Source organism: Ictidomys tridecemlineatus, chromosome 10 (assembly GCF_052094955.1).
Source record: "Ictidomys tridecemlineatus isolate mIctTri1 chromosome 10, mIctTri1.hap1, whole genome shotgun sequence".
In the NCBI taxonomy this organism is placed as follows: Eukaryota; Metazoa; Chordata; class Mammalia; order Rodentia; family Sciuridae; genus Ictidomys; species Ictidomys tridecemlineatus.
Window position 1 is genome coordinate 139,197,872 of NC_135486.1, and position 20,335 is coordinate 139,218,206.

At 45.8% G+C, this 20,335-nt stretch overlaps 1 protein-coding gene and 1 pseudogene across 7 annotated transcripts in view; both read left to right on the forward strand.

Annotated features, from left to right (window-relative positions):
* C10H16orf96 (chromosome 10 C16orf96 homolog) overlaps positions 1 to 20,335 on the forward strand; it is a 59,030-nt gene that overhangs the window by 868 nt on the left and 37,827 nt on the right. Inside the window, exon 1 of one of the 7 annotated variants that reach the window (XM_078024870.1) lies at positions 19,358 to 20,011. The exons of 1 other annotated variant lie outside the window; for it this stretch is intronic. In XM_078024870.1, the coding sequence (XP_077880996.1) occupies positions 19,592 to 20,011 (420 nt within the window). In that variant the 5' untranslated portion in view covers positions 19,358 to 19,591. Of the gene's footprint in view, positions 1 to 19,357; positions 20,012 to 20,335 lie in introns of those variants that run through there. 5 more of the 7 variants (XM_078024868.1, XM_078024867.1, XM_078024869.1 and 2 more) reach the window with 5 other exon arrangements.
* LOC101973918 (palmitoyltransferase ZDHHC6 pseudogene) lies at positions 3,740 to 5,283 on the forward strand (annotated as a pseudogene).

A 20,335-nucleotide genomic window follows, 5' to 3' on the forward strand; every position in this document is an offset into this window, starting at 1 on the left:
CACATACCAACAAAGATGTTGTGTCCGCCGAAACTAAAAAATAAATATTAAAAATCCTCTCTCTCTCTCTCTCTCTTAAAAAAAGAAAAGAAAACACTGTGTCCCTGAATGCCTCCTTTCTGTTCCCCCAAAACCACCAACTTAAGGGAACAGTGAGAACAAGACTGGGCCACCGTGTCCAGATACACATTATCTTGAAGGACACTGGCTTTCCCTCATGCACACAGGGAACTAGGGCAAGTTAGTGTTACCATTAGAAAGCCACTTTCTTACCTGAATACCAGGGCAGTTGCTTCTTGGGATGCCGGTTGTGTAAGCAAACTAAACAAACTAATGCTAAAGATGTCACTGCGGGCTGGTGTTGTAGCTTAGTGGTAGAGCGCTTGCTTACCATGTATGAGGCACTGGGTTCGATTTTCAGCACCACATATAAATAAAAAGTAAATAAGGGTCCATTGACAAAATAAATATTTTAAAATAACAATAAAAATAATAAAGATGACTGATTCTGCAGCCTTTCTGAGTGGGGGGTAGGACCCAGGGTACTATATAAAGGATATGTGTGATTTCTCTAGCCAATTGCCATTGGACAAAACACTGAAGGAGAAGAAATACTATGAGGGACTGGCGTGCTGTCAGCCTGGCCACTGAGCTCTTCTGGGGCAGTCATGGAGCTCTTATGAATTTTCCTTAATAAATTGTCTGTCTCCCATGTTGTGTCTGGGCACTTTCTTTGACCTTCCCAAAATCTATCCCACCACCTTGGCACTGCTGGGCTGTGGACAAAACAGCCTTGTAGGCCATTGTAAGGAGTTTGGATTTTTTTTTGAGAGAATTTTTTTAATATTTATTTTTTAGTTTTCCGCGGACACAACATACCCAGGCCACAAGCATGCCAGGCAAGAGCGCTACTGCTACCGCTTGAGCCACATCCCCAACCCCAGGAGTTTGGATTTTATAAATGGAATCTAAAGCCCTTGAAGAGCTGTAAGCAGTAGAATTAGTCACCCTTCATTATTCACAGATTTCATATTTGCAAATTCCCCTGCATACCCCAAAATCAATACTTTGTGGTGCTTTCTCATTTTTTTCTCAGCTGAAGTCAAGTAAGGGTACTTATTCCAGAAAGGGAATGGAAATAGGATAGGCAGTGGATATTTAAGCTGGGGGTTTAAGGACAGGTAGAAGTTCCCTAGGTATAAGTTATGAATCGGACATACTTTCCTGTGTTCATTTATGGATACATGACCAATATAATTGCACATAGTGTATAATCACAAGAATGGGAAGCTATACTCAAGGTATATATAATATGTCAAAATACATTCTACTGTCATGTACAACTAGAAAGAGCAAATAAATTTTTTTTTATAAAAAATAAGGGGGCTGGGGTTGTTGCTCAAGCAGTAGCACGCTCGTCTGGCATGCGTGCAGCCCGGGTTCGATCCTCAACACCACATACAAACAAAGATGTTGTGTCCGTCGAAAACTGAAAAATAAATATTAATATTTGTCTCTCTCTCTTTAAAAAAATAAAAAATAAGGGTACACCGTCTAAAAATGTTCTTTTGGAGGTATATTTAATGTCATGTTTTTCTTATTTTTGTGCTTTTTGTTGGTGATTTTGCTGCTTAAATGTCCCCAAGTATAGGGCCGAAATGCTATCTAGTATTCCTAAGCACAAGAAAGTAGTTGTTATAGTCAGCTTTGTGTTGCTATGATCAAAACACCCAACCAGAACAGCTTAGAGAAGGAAAAGTAGATTTGGGTCATGTATCAGAAGTTTCGGTCCATGGCCAGCCAACTCCATTGCCCAACACATCATAGGGAAAGGGCATGTCAGAGGGAAACTGCTCCCCTCCTAGCAGCAAGGAAGCAGAAAGAAGAGCAAAAGAGCTTCGAGAAGATGCACCTTTCTAGGGAGGACCCCGAATGACAGTCCTCCTCCAGCCATGCCCCACCTGCCCACAGTTAACCACTGAGTCCATTCAAACGAGGATGGACTGATTATGTTACAGCTCTCAAAATCCACTTTCCCTGTGGACAGTCTTGCATTAACACAGGAGCTTTTGGGGGACACCTCACATCCCAATCATAACAGTTGTGCTGTGCCTGAGAAAAATGTATGTTACATGAGCTTTGTTCAGCCTTGGCCTTGTGTTCAACTGCATTGATTCAACAATATATATTAAATAAGGTGTCTTTAAACAAAGACACTCATAATACAAAGTTACATGTTGATTGGTTGACAAAAATGTTGTGAATGGGGAACTCTTAGGAGCCTGACCATGTATTTGCTGTAGAAACAGTGATTCAGTATTCACTGATTTCAGTGCTTGTGGCAGCTTTAGAGAATGTAACTACCTCAGTGAGGCTCCATGTATGAGTTGAGTGACATTTTAAAGGATCGTTCTGACGACTGTAACTATGAGTGGCAATTAGGAAGCTGAGAGGCCAGCATGTATGTAGTTTTAAATTTTGCTACTAACCATGTTAGAAAGCATAAAAAAGAGAAGTGAAATTAATTTGAGCAGTACTGTTTAATGTAATCAAATATATGCAAAATACTGTTTCAATATTAAATCATTATATAAATATACCAATGATATATTTTACTTTTTCCCCCACACTGACTTTGAAATCCTTTGTGTGTTTTATATTTACAACATTTCTTAATGTAGGCCAGCCTCATTGAAGAGCTCAGTGGCAATATATGATGTGTACTACTGTGCTGGACAGCACAAACCTAGAATATTCATTTATTTATTTGACTAAGCAAGGTCTTGTTTCGGCCTGGAAATATACAAAATGGAATGAAGCCCAATTTCTTCCCAAAGTGCACACAGTCCAGCTAGGAAAACTGTTACAGTAGCTTATGTTGAAGGCATTGAAGTGCTTGAGAGCTTTGGGGAAGGAGTACCTACCTAGACAAGGCTTCGTAGAGGAAGTGGACATTTAAGCTGGGAAATTAAGGACAGGTAGAAGTTCCCCAAGTGTAAGAAGTGGTGAAGGGCACTCAGGGCAATGACAGCTGTTATGCAGAGTCATAGAGAAATGCAATGCAGTGTTCCTGGCAAGGGGCAAGCTGCTCTGTGTGGCTGGATGGGAGGGTGTGAAATGGAAGGGAAGAGGGTGAGGAAAGATGAGGGTCTTGTAGACTAGTCTATGGAATTTAGAATTGATCCAATTCAATAGGTAATGGGGAATATTGACAATTTTGGGCAGAGTGATGTGGCTAGATTTGTGTTTTTGACAGGCCATTCAGGCAGTGTGGAGGGAGTAGAAATTTGAGGCAGAAAGACCTCTTGGGAGGGGAAAGGACTTAAAACAGAGCCAGAGAAAAGATCCATGGAGACTAAGAAGAGGGTCAGAGGAAGGAAGGGAGCATGTAGACCAGCAGGTGGCAAGAGCATCCCATGTAGTAGAGGTCAAGTAGAATGGGACATGCCTAACTTACTGTACTGGATGCTATATTAAAATTTACTGACCCTTCAAAGTCCACTGAGTATTGGGGATTCAAAAACCAGTGAGAGTTGGCAAGTAGGGTCAAGAATGCACAGGCCCCACATTCCAGCTCTGGTGATCATGATTTGCTTACTGCTTGCTCTGGACACAGTTGCCTATGGTGAGGTATCCAAGAAGGAGGAAGTCTGTCAGGGTGAGCCCAGGCCTTGGAAATGCTGTGGCTGAGCAGCAGGTACTGAGTGCTTCATAGTGGAGATGGCATCATTTGCACTAACATCCCAAAACTTGGAGGCCTGAGAATGGCACATGGAAAGTGCACAGACAAAGGAAATTCATAACTTCAGAAGGAGGAAGACATTCTTCTGCACCAAAATGGGTACTCTATGCTTCATTCACACTCTTTGTCCTTTCAGCACCCCTGGCCTGTGTTCTTGCTGCTCTCATTTTTATCGTGACTGTATATACAGCAGTGCAGTCACTCCTTTGGGTGGAACACCGTGAACAGTGACATGAGAGCAGCCCAGAGAGGTCTTCTTCCATTTGTGTCCTTTGGATTAGCTGCATTTGCTGCCACCTTGTCTGCCTTGGGATTAGGTTTAGGAATAACCATAACTGCTAGGATGTTGTTTACTATCCAGATGAAAATAATTCTTAGAAACAAAACTTATATTGAATCATCATTGAAGAGAAGGCTAAAGATTGAATTCAATATTACCAACTAGATGAAATTTTTGTTTTTCCTTATGATATGGGAAGTAAATGAAAGAACTTTAAATAGATATTTACATTGTTAAGGGTCCCTGAAAGAGATGGATTGGAGTGGCCAATAAGAGAATGCTGTCACCAGTACAACTTAACAATAGAGCAGTTGAAATGAAAAGTGAGAGTCAGAAGTGTTGGTTGTAAAGTCATAGAAGATTGTACTGGTGCCTGCTGTCCTTCAGCAAAATGAATCAAAGCCTTCTTCACAAGTCCTTGTGCTGAGACTACAAAAAGGGGAATTCATTTTAGCCACAAAAGCGTTCTGGTGCTGATTGTATGGAGACAGAAGTAAAGGCCACTGATCCTCCACAGGCTACATGGGTACCACACAGCCAAGCAATTCTATTCCTGGGAATGTGCCCGCAAGAGTCGAGAGCATGCATCCACACAAAACCTGTACACAGAGACCACAGCACAAATGATCATGTTCATAGTGGCCAGAAGGTGGAAGCAGCCAGGCACAGGGCTGCATGTTTGTAATCCCAGCAGCTCAGGAAGTTAAGACATGAGGATCATGAGTTCAAAGCCAGCTCAGCAACAGTGAGGCGATAAGCAACTCAGTGAGTCCCTATCTCTAAATAAAATAAAAAATAGGTGCCTCAGTGGTTGAGTGCCCCTGAGTTCAAACCCTAGTACCCAACCCCAGCCCTGTTAAGAAAAAGGTGGAAGCAAATGACAGACTGTATCCTTGACCAACTTTGGTCACAGTCTCCTTTGAATCCTCTTTCCAACTAGATCTTGACCTTTAGATTTAGCAAGAATCCTGCTAAGTAAATCCCACCCCCCCAACCCTCACCATCTGGCCAAACTCCTCACCCTCCCCTCCCCAGCTGATTTCTGAGCACCCTGGCCTGTCTCCAGAAGATTCCTGTGAGGTTAGGTTAGCTGAGAGTCACCTACCCTCTAAACAGTGTTCCCTCAGCCAAGTCCTCCAATAGCACCCTTTCCATTGCTTCGCTGTAAATCGCCACTTTTCCTTGTTGTATTCAGAGTTCGTCTATTTCCCTCTTTCCCCGTTGTAATAGTTCCTGAATAAAATCTGTTCTTACATTTTAACTATTGTGCAGCTCTGGTTTTCTTTGATGAATGGATAAACAAAATGTATTCCATCCATACAAGGGAATGTTGTTAAGCCATAAGAAGGAACAAAACACCAGTACAGGTATAACACTGTGAATGTACCTTGAGAACATCATGCTAGGTGCAAGTGAAGCCAGATTTACAGATAGGTAGTTAGTGTAGTTAGGTAAATCGGGTCTAATATTGAGTAAAATCAAGAATCGAGGCCATTATAGAAAATGGAGTCCAGGAAACCAGAGCAGCTCTTGGGGAAATTGAAATGTCCCCAAGGCCCAGAGCCCATCCCAAGGAAATGTTAATGAAGCAGCTCCCAGCAAACATGGAGATGCTAATCAAAAAGCCCTTCCTGCCCGGATTACTCCTTTGGCCCACCTGTCCCCTACCCTTTTGGCTTTCCCATCTTCATTCCATCACTGCAAGATAACAGAACAAAGGACAAGAATATGACAGGAATGCGGGAAAGCTGAAAGTAGACCTTAGCTATAAAAGAGGGAAGACTTCCCTCTTCCACGGATTCCACCTCTTGGGTCCCCTTCTTCCTCCAGGAGAAGTCTTTTCTGCTGTCCTTTAATAAAGCTTCTACTTTCCACTTGCCTTGGCGTGCTTCTCTGGTGTTATACTTCAACATTCGGGGAAGCAAGGACTCATCACCAGTAAACAGCATAACAGATTGGAGGTCCCACCGAGATCTACACCAAGGTAAGCGCCTCTCCATGCTCCCCACGTCTGTCTGAGGTGCATCTTTCTCTTTTTTAAAAAATATTTTTTATATATATGGACCTTTATTTTATTCATTTATATGTGGTGCTGAGAATTGAACCCAGTGCTTCACACATGCTATGCAAATGCTCTACCACTGAGCCACAGCCTCAGCCCCTCTCTCTCTCTTTCTGGAGGGTGATGTGGGCACCCGATGGCTACTTAAACACAATTAGTGCAGCCGCCACTCTTCAAGACTCAGGTGAGAGGTTTCCTGATCTAGGCAGCTCTCAATCACCTGTTCCATACAGAGGAGGCATGTTGGTTTCTGCCAAAGCCGCTTCCCACTTTTCTGTCTGGGCCCAGAGAACAATTGTCCCTAATCCTGATCTTCCTTGGATGCGTGGAGGTGAAGGAAGGAGTTTGGAACAACTGCAGAATTCTGGTCTGGGCTACACGCAGACGTATTCCTAGAATTCCTTTCTCTTGAACCCCCTCCTGACAGCTCTAAGGGGTATCTAGGGTGATCAGTGGAAATTGGGAAATCCCCAATTACATTTGCCAACATATGGGCTACACAATACTCCCAACCCCACATCCATTCCCTCCTGGATGCTTCCCTTCCTTCACCGGTCAGAAATACTAGCAATTCAGATTGTAGGACTGAGAAAGACACGAGATAGTTAGTAAAAGGTGCCCAGGTTCCCCTCATGCACATAGGTAACTTTCACTAGTCTGTTTTAAAATTTCCAATTTCTGCTCTGATGTTTAGAATGTGCTGTGTTCTCTTTAAGCTGCTAGAGGGAGGCATTTTTAGAATCAATTCTTCCTGTAGTCTCTCCGATAGAAAGCACTATATGCCTTACAACCAGTAGATATCCCTTAACCTCAGGAGATTCCTTTAGTCTATAGAGCAAAAAGGCAACAAGAAGAGTGCGCAATTCTCTTTTGCTGTGGGTTTTTAGTGGCAGGGAGGAAAGCAGTAAGCCCCTTAAGTCTGAATCCTCCCAGGGTCTCTGGCACAGGGCAAACTGGGACCCTAGCACTTTGCCAAAGGGGCCCAGAAACACCCTTGGCAAAGCAAGGTGAGAGTTTTCTGGACCACAAGGAAGCTCAAGCTTAGGGAGACATCCCTAATGAGAACAGTTTTCTGCATCGCATGTACCCGAGTCCTGTTTTTTTTCTCTTCTCACTCAGATGGGAGCTTCTCTCTCCAATATGCTAGGTACACCACTTACCTACATATTGAAAAATTGGGATAAGTTTGACCCACAGACACTTGAGAAAAAGCACCTCATTTTCTTCTGCTGCCAGACCTGGCCTCAATACAAACTCCCTGATGGAAAATCCTGGCCACCAGAGGGAAGTATCAATTTTAGTATAATTTTACAGCTTGATAAAAATTTGCAAAAGGGAATGGAAATGGTGTGAGGTGCCATAGGTCCAGGTTTATTTGTCCTAAGGGAAAACCCCAAATTATGCCAACAATGTAAAGTAGACTTAGCTATGATATCTGCCACGAAGAGAGAAAAATCTTAAAAGAATCACCTACTGAGGAGAAAGAATCAGGAGGACCCACAAAATCTCCATCAGATGTTGGTCTGCAACAGCGGCCCTCCTGTCCTCCATATCCTGGCCTCTCTGCATCTGCCCCAATAGACAGATCAAATATATTACCTCTCCAGGAGATGCCAGGAGGAGAATTTGGACCAATCATAGTACATACCCCCTTCTCCCTTCAAGACCTAAGGCAAATAAAAACAGACTTAGGGAGATTTTCGGAGGACCCAGATAAATATATTGAGGTATTTCAAATCTTATGCTAGGTGTTTGACCTCACCTGAAAAGATATTATGCTATTACTCAACCATATTTTGACTTTCAATGAGAAGGAAGCAGCCCTAAAAGCAGCTGAAGAATTTAGGGATGACGTACACCTTGCTCTTGCCCCAGCAGAACAGACTAGGAGCAAACCCAATTATCCATCGGAGCACAGGCAGTTCCCAGAAATGATCCTGACTGGGACTCAAATGCTGAACAGGATGCTTGGAAAATTAGACATTTCCAAATGTTGGCCCTTGAGGCCCTCAGGAGAATCAAGCAAAAAGCCCATTAACTATTCTAAAGTTTCAGAAAGTATTCAGGGACCCCAGGAAAGCCCTGCTATTTTCATGGAGAAACTCAGGGAGGCAATGAGAAAACACACCACCGTGGATCCTGAATCCACAGAGGGCCAATACTTTTATTTTTTAGTTTTTTTTAAGGCAGACATAATATCTTTATTTTATTTTTTATGTGGTGCTGAGAATCGAACCCAGTGCCTCACGCATACTAGCTGAACACACTACCACTTGAGCCACATCCCCAGCCCTGGGGCCGACTACTTTTAAAGGACAAATTTATCACTCAAGTCAGCCCCAGACATTAGGAGGAAGTTACAAAAATTGGCATATGGCCCTGATCAATCTTTAGATAACATCCTCTGACTTGCTACTTCCATTTTTTATAATAGAGACCAAAAGGAAAAGGAGAAAGAGTGCAGAGACAGAAAAAGTACTGAAGCACTGGTGTTCGCTCTTAGAGGAGTAAGCTCCCAGGGTGAAAAAGGAGGAAGACTAAATGCTCCTCAATCCACAAAAGGAACTTGTTTCCATTGCAGAGAGGAAGGACATTTCAAACAGGATTGCCCAATAGCCAAGCAGCCACCCCAAAAGCCCTGCCCTAAATGTCAAGGTAATCACTGGAAGAGTGACTGTCCTCAGGGGTGTAGGTCCTTGAAGCCAGACTCCTTCACACAGGCCTGATGGGGCCCAGGCTCAATTCTGGCTCCAGTAACTCCTATCACTGCAGGTGAGCCCCGGGTACACTTCTCTGTAGGGAGGCCAGAGGTCCATTTCCTCTTAGACACTGGTGCTAGTTATTCTGTGCTCACCTCTTACCCCGGACCTCTTTCCTCTAATACTATAACGATACAAGGAGTGTCTGGATGGCCTATTACCAGAAAGTTTACCCACACACACACACTGAGTTGTGAGTGGGATGGGATGATGTTTTCTCATGCATTTCCAATAGTCCCAGAATGTCCTACCCCTTTATTGGGAAGAGACTTACTTTCAAAACTTCAGACATCCATTACAATGAATTTGGGACTGCGAGGATCATTATTTGCCTTTATTAGAATGTAATATAAACCCTGTAGTGTGGGCTACTGAAGGCAAAATTGGATGGGCAAAAAGTGCAGTTCCAACCTAAATAGTCTTAAAAGATCCTTCTGTCTTTCCACATCAGAGACAATATCCCCTATGCCCAGAGGCAAAAAAGGGCTTATTGAAGATCATTCAGAACCTCAAAAGACAGAAACTTTTAGTGCCCTGCCAAAGCCCATGTAACATACCCATTTTAGGAATTCAAAAACCAAATGGGGAATGGAGACTAGTTCAGGACCTGAGAATAATTAACAAAGCAGTTGTTCCTCTCCACCCTATATTTCCTAACCCATACACTCTGTTATCTGAGATTCCAGCAGCTGCTGCTTGGTTTTCTGTGTTAGATTTAAAGGATGCCTTTTTCTGTATACCCTTAGACTCCCAATCACAATATCTGTTTGCCTTTGAGGAACCAGATAAGCAGATCTCAATTAACTTGGACAGTATTGTCCCAAGGGTTCAGAGATAGCCCTCATTTGTTTGGCCAAACCCTAGCTAAGGATTTAACAGACTTCAGAGATAAAACATCTCTGACTGTCCTACAATATGCAGATGACATACTTTTGTGTACCTCTACTTAAAAGAAATGTCTGGAAGCCACTAAAGAACTTTTAAACTTCTTAGCTGATAAGGGTTATAAAGTCTCAAAGAAAAAGCTCAATTGTGCCAAAAACAAGTTCAATATTTAGGATTACAGCTGTCTCAAGGAACCCGCAAACTAGGGCCAGAAAGAATAACTCCTATAGGACAGTATCCTCTACCTCAAACCATAAGACAACTTAGAGGCTTCCTAGGGATAACTGGATACTGTAGGCATTGGATCCCTGGATATGGGGAATTAGCTAAGTCTCTTTATAGCCTCCTCAGAGAGGTACTACACCAAGGAACAACTTCCCTTATATGAGAACCAGAACACATTAAATTTTTTAAGGCACTGAAAGGGGCCTTACGCCAATCTCCTGCCCTCAGTTTACCTACTGAACAAAAATTCAACCTATTTGTCACTGCGAGAGGAGGAATAGCCCTGGGAGTGGTCACACAAAAGAAGGAACCAGCTCAACAGCCAGCAAATCTCCCCAATCTTTTTTTTTTTTTTTTAGAGAGAGAGAGAATTTTTTAATATTTATTTTTTATTATTTTTTTTAGTTCTCGGCGGACACAACATCTTTGTTGGTATGTGGTGCTGAGGATCAAACCTGGGCCGCACGCATGCCAGGCGAGCGCGCTACCATTTGAGCCACATCCCCAGCCCAAACCTCCCCAATCTTAAACATAGATAGGGATGATCTGTGTTTCATTGGCATGATCATCTAGCTTCACAGTTTATCCCACAAATTGGTTTAGAAGATGTAATGTGGCATGTAGAGTCTTTAAACAATTATACTCAAACTGCCCTCCATGATATTGAGGAAAGTATCTCTCTCCTCAACACTGAAATAACACTTAGGAGGAAGGTCATCTTACAAAACTGGATGGCTTTAGATGGCCTCGCTGCAGCTCAAGGCAGTACTTGTGCCATTATTAAATCTGAATGTTGTGTTTACATCCCTGACAATTCTGGCAATGTGACAAATATCCTTAAAAATTTACATGCTCTGACAGAAGCCATGTCCTTGCCAACCTTGTCATGGGAACAATATCTTAGCTCTTGGTTTTCTGGTATTTCCTGGTGGAAAACATTGTTAGTCTCTTTCATTGTCATCATACTCATTGGCATATTCCTATGCTGTGGCATTTATTGTTGCATTAATCTAGTTCCAGTACTAATAACTTCTTGTTTCTCTTATAGACCACCCATCACTCAAATGGCCCTCCAGCCTGTTACTTCTCAATCAGACTTCTATCAGGGACCACTCGATACACTGATTTTTAAAAAAGGGGGACTCCAAAACTGTCTGCTCAACACCACCCGCTTTCAGCTTGAAGAAGCCAGAATGGTCATCGCCCCCTTTCCTTACAGCAGTAAGGAGTTCCCAAAATTAGAGGGGGGAATGAAGCCAGATTTACAAATAGGTAGTTAGTGTAGTTAGGTAAATAGAGTCTAATATCAAGTAAAATCAAGAATGGAGGCCATTATAGAAAATGGAGTCCACCAGAGTAGCTCTTGGGGAAATTGAAATGTCCCCAAGGCCCAGAGCCCATCCCAAGGAAATGTTAATGAAGCAGCTCCCAGCAAACATGGAAATGCTAATCCAAAAGCCCTTCCTGCCCAGATTACTCTTTCATCCCACCTGTCCCCCCACCCTTTGGGCCTTCCCATCTTCATTCCATCACTGCAAGATAACAGAACAAAGACAGGAATGCAACAGGAGTGTGGGAAAGCTGAAAGTAGATCTTAGCTACTTCCCTTCCACGGATTCCACCTCTTGGGTCCCCTTCTTCCTCCAGGAGAAGACTTTTCTGCTGTGCTTTAATAAAGCTTTTACTTTCCACTTTAATCTTGCCTTGGCGTGCTTCTCTGGTGTTATACTTCAACATTCGGGGAAGCAGGGACTTGTCATGGGTAAACAGCGGTAACACAAGGAGCTGGTCAGAAAGGCCACGTGCTGCCGGATTCCATTTGTATCATATGTCCAGAATAGAGACAAAAATCAGTGGCTACTAGGGCCAGGAACTTCAGGGGAAATGGTGTAAGTCTAAGAGGTGCAGGCTTTCTTTTTAGATTGGTAAAAACTTTAAAAATTGATCGTCATGGTGGTGCATATATCTGCACACCCTAAAAGGCATCTCATTCTACATTCTAAACAGGTGAACTGAAATGTGAATTATGTTGTAATACAGCTGTTACCAGAAAGAGGGGGATGAAGCCATACTAAAAGCAATTTAGGAAGAATTCAGTTACAATGAAATAACAAAGGAAGGGCTAGCATATCCTTACAAAGATAGGGCCACGTATTTGTGTCACTTGCTCTGGAATCCTCCCTGTGTGTACCTGAGATCAGGAGCCCATGACTGTCCCTGAGGGATCATTTCAGCCTCAAAATGTATCTGTTTGTCTCATCTTTTCCTGGAGAACATCAGAATGCAGCTTCTTTTACGTCACCAGCCTTCTCCCCTGGCACCCGAGCCTCACCCCTATCCTCAGGCATGTGCTGCAAAGCCAACTGCCTTTTATTTTTAGTCCAGATTGTACTAAAACTGGGGCAGCATTATGCCAGGGCCCAGCACACCTTTAGTGACAGGTGCCTTGGCACTCAGTAGCCTGCCACCTGAAGCTCATCCTGGTGCCACTGGACAAACGCCCCTTGCCCTCAGCAGGGCTGGCCTCCCCTATCCCAGACACCTTTGCTGTCTGCTCCTAGGTTGTGCAGAAGTGGCCCAGGAGTGAGGAAGCAAGGCCCTGTGTCTTCCTGACGCTAGTGCCCTTTGCTGGCTGCAAGGCTCCCCTTGCCTTTCCTGGCCCGATAGTCCCAGGGGTGATATGTACCCTCTTAACTTACTTCTTTAGTCTAAAGTTAAAATTAGGCCTGAGTGTTATGCTGGAACTCCACAAGGAAAAGTGCACACAAGTGTTAGGTTTGGTGAGTTTCACAAGCCCACTCACTGGTGCCCCCGTACCAGGTCAGACCCCCCACCCTTCAGTCTCCTCTGTGACTGCTTGTTTTAGTCAGATTTTTCAACACTGTGACCAAAAGACCTGACAAGGACAACACAGAGGAAGAAAAGTTTATTTGAGCTCATGGTTTCAGAGGTGCCATTTTGTAGAAGGCCACTTTTGTCGCTCTGGGCCTGGGCGAGGCAGAGCATGGTGGTGGAAGGGTGACACGGCGACCAGGAAACATAGATTCCCCTCACCTGAGGGCAGCCCCAGCGGCCACTCCTCCAGCCTCAGTGTGCTGCCTCGTACCCTGGCCTGCAGAGCAGCAAGGGTGGTGAGGAGCAGGCACACCTGGCTCTGCCGTGGCTGGTCCCGCCTCTCTACAGAGGTAAACTTCATATAGGTTCTTCGTGGAATGAAAGGAGGTGTCTATGCAAAGTGCCTGGCTCCATACTTGCCAGAAAGTGCTCAAAATGGGCATAAGATTTTGTCTGAGGCGTTCAAGCTAATGATGCATCAGGTTGATGGGGGTGGGTGAGGAAGTCTCACACTCAGGCCAGCTCCTTTCATACCCAGTGCAGGACACGGAAGGAGCCCACCAGAGTCGAGTCAGCAACCCCCCGGGGGAGCTGCCGTGTGGGGTCAACAGTAGAGTTGTAGCAGTTCCTGAGACTTGACAAGAACTTGACACTTCCTGTCAGAAGTGTGTGTGGTTTGGTGAATTTCCAGACTGACCATACCCCAGCAACTCTGCTTCATTTTCTCTTTCAAGCCTTGAGGTCACCTGAGGACAACCACTCTCCTGACTTCTCGCACCAAAGCTTAGCTTTCTCCATCTTTGTACTTTTGACAGCAATGGATTCATGCAGTGTGAACTCATTTGAATATAGCAGCTTCTGCCTATTTCATAGCTGGGAAAGTCATCCCTATTGTGGCATGCCATTGTCAATGTGCATTTTCATTGCTGTCTAATAATCCATTGTGTGAATGTGCCAGTTGTCTGTTTGCTGTTCCCAGGCATCTGGGTGGTCCTAGGTGAGGATTTAAGGCTGCTGTGAATAGTCTGTCACAAACACTTCAGCACGTGGAATGTGAATATTTCTGTGGGAACCCATCTAGGGATATGGTGGCTGGGTCATAAGGTGTGTGTTTATTCCATTTTGTAGAGCCTGACAAAAAGTTTTCCAGAGCAGCTCTGCCAGTTTACGCTCCACCAGAACATAGGAAGGTTCTGCTTTTCATATACTTGCCAACCTTTGGCATTTCTGGATCTTCAAATGTAAATAAATGGTAAGAAACATGAATGACCAAATTTATTTAATAACATTTCTATCATTAATATGGCCCATGAGATTTGACAGCTCCTTTGGAGCTATCATCCAGTTAGTAAATATTTCCTGAGCACCTACTATGTACTGGGCTGGGCTGTGTATACTACTTTCTAGTACTCCCTAGTACTAGAAAGTAGAGAAAGGTCTCTGCCCTGAATGAGCTCCAGAAACACCCTCCCTTCAGATCTCAACCCAGGTGTCCCCTCCACAGAGGGGGCTCCCTGAGCATTTGCAGCATGGCCACTGTCTCATTGTCCACTTGGTTATCTTCACAGCACTTACCATCACCCGTGGGTCTTTATTTACATTTTCACCTATTTGTTGTAGTTCTCCTTGGTGAGAGCAGGAATTCTGATTTTCCCTAGCCCTTAGAAAAGTTTCTGGCGCTGGTCAACTCTCAGTACATGTTTATGCAATGAATGATTATTGAGAGAATGATTGACAGGGTGACAGCTGAGACTTTGAGTCCAAGTCCTAGCCCTGCCACTTCTTCACCATATGAACCTCAGTAAATCACTTAAATTTTTAAATTTCCTCATCTATAACACAAGGGTGGAGTAGTAGAAGAAAGAATTGGGAAGCATGAAGTTAGATTGATAGGGATTTTGCAACCCAAAGAAGAGAGGGAAAATAGAATGAATTTAAATTAATGGATCCTGCTGCACACAGTGGCGCATGCCTGGAATCCCAGCAGCCCAGGAGGCTGAGATGGGGAAAACATGAGTTCAAAGCTAGCTGCGGCAAAAATGAGGTGCTAAGCAATTCAGTGAGACCCTGTCTCTAAATAAAAATACAAAATAGGGTTGGGGATGTGGCTCAGTGGTCAAGTGCCCCTGAATGCAATCCCTAGGAAGGAAGGAAGGAAGGAAGAAAGAAAGGAAGGAAGGAAGAAAGAGAAAGAAAGCAAGCTTCCCAAAATTATTTTTAAGAAAATAACCACAATGGGGCTGGGGTTGTGGCTCAGTGGTAGAGCACTTGCTGAGCATGCATGAGGCACCATGTTTGATCCCGGCACCAAAATAAATAAATAATAAAAATAAAGGTATGTGTCCACCTACAACTAAATACACACACACACACACACACACACACACACACACACACACACATAGTTTTTTTCTTTTGAGCACCACATTGATCTGCACATTCAAGAATCTCTGAACTGAAGTAGGACAATGTGCGAAAATGAATGGGAAGACTTGAACCCTCCAGGGCTGTGAACTAGTCCTTATGGCTACTCCAGAATGTCAGGAGAGCACCTGCAGGTTCTTCTTGACGACTCCAGGCAGGCCCACTGTGGCTCAGGCTGAGCAGGGGTGTGTTCCCACCCTACCGGACTAGCTGGAATTTGTAGTCAGATGCAGCAAAAGCCAACTCTGGGGCTTGGGTTATGGCTCAGTGTTAGAGCTCTTGCCTAGCATGTGTGAGGCACTGGGTTCAATCCTCAGTATCATAAATAAATAAATTTTAAAAAATAAAGGTTCATATATATATATATATTTTTTTTTTTTTAAAGCTAATTCTGCTGACAAGAAATCTACTGAGAGGATATGGGGTGGCAGGGTCCTTGTTGGGAGGGCTGGAGCCCTCACATTTCCTTTCTGTTTTACACACTATGGTGACATTGGGCCCAGCTGGCTATTCCAGCATCCTTCCAGTCTCCAGATCCTTGATTTCATCACATCTCAGTTACCTTCAGCCACAACCACCAGGAGCCCACCCGTGGTTGGACAAATTTACATTTATTGACCCATTGCATCAAGGAAGCACACCGTGAGAGTGTTCTGATCGCCTCTACCTACCTGTTCTGGAGGGAGGGAAACCAGCCCTCAATAGTAGCAGACAGCCGGATACCCAACACTGACCCTGGACATAGTTCATTAGTCACACACACTCAGGCCAGTGAAGGACACTGCAGTTCCCGGTCGGGATCCACTGGGGAGCAGAGGGAACCAGCAGGGCTTGTGGGAAGTGTGGGCTTTGTAAGGACAAAGAGGTTGGGTGCCCATAGTTCCCTCAGGAAGGTTGGTTTGAATATTCCTGAGGCCTGGCAGGGAGGTGACACCCCCAAGGTAAGGACCAGGAGGGTGCCATGCTCTGGGTGCTGGAGGAGCTGGCCAGGCGGGAGCCTTCCCCACACAATACTTTTATTCAAACCTAGGGCCCCTCACGTGCCAGGCGAGTGCTTTGCCGCTGAGCCACAACTGCAGCCCTGATTTTTTTTTTTTTTTAACAACCCTAATTGGCTTCATTTTTAATTTTAAAATCAGGTAACACTTCATTCCATAAAACAGAATCAGTTTTCCTATGAGCCAAGCACTCATCCAAAATCATTTGATGAGTTAACATCACATTATTTATTTTTCTTACACAAAAAAAGGACAAGGGAACTTCACTATTTCACCAGTTGAGAATGGCTGTTCTCCCTCCCATCCAGATTTTTCTTGGAGGACCAGATGTGTCAGCTTGGTTTGATTAACTCCATGTTGTTGTCCCCCACCCCCACCCCGAATACCGTCTCTGTTAAAAAACTGACTTCACAAAGAAGGTGGCAGCAGGAAAATTTCAGAATCCAAAGCTTAAAAATAAGTCTTGGGCAATGTGGGGTTATTTTCTGTCTCTGGGGGGGATCATCCAATGTCTGAGGCCTTGGGACAGAGTCAAAGTCCCCAGCCGCCCATCTAGAAGATGTCACTCTCAGTAGCGTCTGGTGTTGTGAACTGTGCTCACCCAGGATGATGATGGGTAAGGAGCAGCAGGTCACAGGGGCCCCTTGACCCTCTGGGAGACAGAACTCTCCCTGGGCAGACCCCGGGACTGAGGGTCAGTGGCCAGGGGAGAATCAACGACTGTCCCCACCTGTGGTCCCTGAGGTCCTGGGGCAGGGATGCAGGAGGCAGCCAGTGTCACAAGACGTCCTTGTCCCCAGCCAGGCCGGGCGCCTGGCTAAGTGAGGAGAAAAACTGTGTCCCTCCTCAGGGCCTGGCCCCTGTGCCTCGTCTCACTTCTTCCCCGGCACCTCCTGGAAGGGGAGGAAGTGACATCCAGGGGAAGGCAGGGAAGTGAGGCCACCATCACATTCAAGTTCAGGGTGCGACAGCTTAGTCTGCCCCCCAACAGGCCCCATACTCCACTCCTCTTCATGGACCACATCCCTTCTGAGAGTCACGCCCTGCCCTTTATAGGCACAAGGACCCAGAAGTTCCAGAGACATGTCCATGTTTAGGCCCTCGGATCCGGAAGTGTCTAAAGTGTCCATGTTTAGGCCCCCGGATCCGGAAGTTCCTCAGATATCCATGTTTAGGGCCCTGGATCCGGAGGTTCCAAAGGTACACGTCCATGTTTAGGCACCCGGATCTGGAAGTTCCTTGGGCACACATCCATGTTTAGGTCAAAGCATCCGGAAGTGCCTCAGATGCACGTCCATGTTTAGGCTCTAGGACCGGAAGTTCCTCAGGCGTCCATGTTTAGGCCCCCACATCCAGAAGTTCCTCAGGCGCACGTCTATGTTTAAGCCCTAGAATCAGGAAGTTCATTGGGTTCACGTCCATGTAAGGCGCCCCCTCTCACCCCCCCACCCCGCTCCGGAAGTTCCTCAGGCATCCATGTTAGGCTCTAGGATCCGGAAGTGCCTCAGGTGTCCATGTTTAAGCCCCAGGATCCGGAAGTTCCTCAGGTGCATGTCCATGTTTAAGCCCCCTTATCCGGAAGTTCCTCAGTCCTCCATGTTTAGGCCATAGCATCCACCAGCCCTGAATTTTTTTAAAAAAATATTATTCTTAAGTTTTAGGTGGACACAATCTCTTTATTTTACATTTATGTGGTGCTGAGGATCGAACCCAGGGCTTCGTGCATGCTAGGTGAGCACTGTACCACTGAGCCCCAGCCCCTTGAATTTTTAGGTCCTATAACACAGTGGGGATCCTAGAGGTGTTAATAAGAGGGCATATGATGGTCAGTTTTAGGGGACAACTTGGCTGAATAAATTCAGGAATAGCTAGAAAAAGACATTATCTCTGAGGATGCTTCCAGAGATTGGTGGGTGAGCCTGAGCCAGGTAGGTGGGGGAGACCTGCCGTTGATGCGGGTGAGCACCATCCAACCTGCCAGGACCCACAGAGAACAAAAATATAGGAAAAAGACCAAGTATCCATTTGTGTAACTTAGACACTGGTCACATTCTTCCCTTCCTGACCTTGGACACAAGCACATCCTGGAGCCCAAAGGCAGGAGAGAGGACTTACTCCTGTGTGACACCCCCACCTCGGGCCTTTGGCCTTGTACTGAGAGTTACACCATTGGTTTCCCTGGTTCTGAGGCCTTGGGACCTAGCCTGAGCCATGCTCACCACATCCCAGGGTCTCTAGTGTGTCTATGCCCTGCAGTGGGGCTTCTCAACCTCCTTAATGACAATTCCCCCGACACGTCCCTTCTCACGTGTCTGTGAGAGTGTATGATGTTGGTTCTGTCTCTGGAGAACACTGACTAATCTAGCTGTTAGATCAGGTCCATGGTAGGTGGTTTGGGGAGTGTCTGAGGAAGTCAAACTCTGCTTTCCAGAGTTCCTTCAGGGAAGCCAGCGAGGTTGGTCCTTAGCCAGTGGGAATCCTGAGCAGGCCATCTTGCATGCTGTGCACCAGGAATGTGAGATTCAGGGTGGCACTGAATGGAGGAACTTCCCTGCAGGCTTCACTAGAAGACGGGGACAAGCAGACTGCTGTTGGGACCCAGAACTGACCCAGCAGAGCCTGACAGTCACAGGACCCCACAAAGCCTCCTCACCCTGCAGCCACTGGCTCCTGGCCATGCCTTCAGACTCAGAGCAGGACTGAGACCCTGATTAGAACTGGGGTCTTACTGAGCCCCAGCTCATGTGGGGAGCAGAGCAGGGTTCAGCAAGGGCGATATCATCCAGGAAGACAGGGACATGCAGGACAGACCAAATGACGCCCACTCACCTCCCTGCTCTCCCCTTCCAGAAACTGGAGCAGCTAGGTGTGCGTTTGGCCCTGCCAAGGAACCAGCTTAGTTCTTCAGACTCTTCTCTCTATGTCCTCTTTTCTTAAAACCTAGGTCTTCCTGACTCCAAGAAATCTGTCTTCTGATTCTAGAGACTTCTGAGATGCATGTTCCCTCACTCCCCTGCATACCTCTTGGAAAGGGTCATCAGCCTTACACAAGCCGAGGGCTGGAATGAAGGGCTGCCTGTTCACTATTCAGGTAGTCATTAAATATTAATGAAGTTCCTATTTGGGCGTGGCTCACCCAGGAGCACCACCTGCTCCTGGCTCTCGGAAGCATACCCACTTGACCATGTTCTCTGGTGTCCTAGCAACCAGAAAATCAGATCTGATCTCTGGCCAGGACAGAGGCCATTCTTCCCTGACCACTGTGACTCTCTGCCTTCCGAGCCTCTGAAGACCTGCTTGTGCAGCTCTTTGACCACAGGAAGCCACCACTTGTCCCCAAGGATTCCAAGAAGCCTAGCCGCACCAACCCAGCCCAGCAAGATGAGCTTCTCACTCACATTCATGGAACTGACCAACATTGCCATACCACAGTGTGGGGTGGTGAATTTCAGGGCCCTGCACCTCCTGATCAAGGGCATTCTGGAGCACATTCAAATGGCTGAGCTCAAGAAGGAACTCTCGGGGGATGAGGACTTCCTCCAGACCTCGCAGGTGGTGCTTGTGCCTGGGGAAGGAGATTCCCAGCCTGTAGTCAACCCTATGAAGCGACTCAGCAACGTCTTTGACGGTGTGGTGACCCGCCTCGACAGGATCGAGAATCAACTGGCTGGGTTGCAGGACCTGCCCTCCACTGCCCAGCTGCTGGAGGGCAGCCAGGGGACCAAACGGCCTGCCGAGGACCTGTGGCATCTCATCAAGCTCCGAAAGATGGTGGAGGGCAATGAAGAAGCCATGGCCAAGGTAAAAGCCCAGCTGTAGAAGCCTCTCAGCCCCTGAGCGCTCCTCCCAAGCATGCCGCTCCCTGTTCCTTCATGGTGGGCATCCCTTTACAGAGGGAGGGTAGAGCCAGACCTTGGAGCCTGGCAGAATCAAAACTCCCAAGATTGCAAACTTGTCAAGTACTGAGGAAAGGAGCCGGACACAAACAGACACATGCTGCATTGTTCCATTTATACAGAACATCCAGAATAGGCCAGCTTCCAGGGCTGGTGGGGCGGGCGTGGCTGCTTGGTGGGTGGAGGGTCTCGTAACTTCGTGAGGCAATTACCAAGTGCCAGATGGACT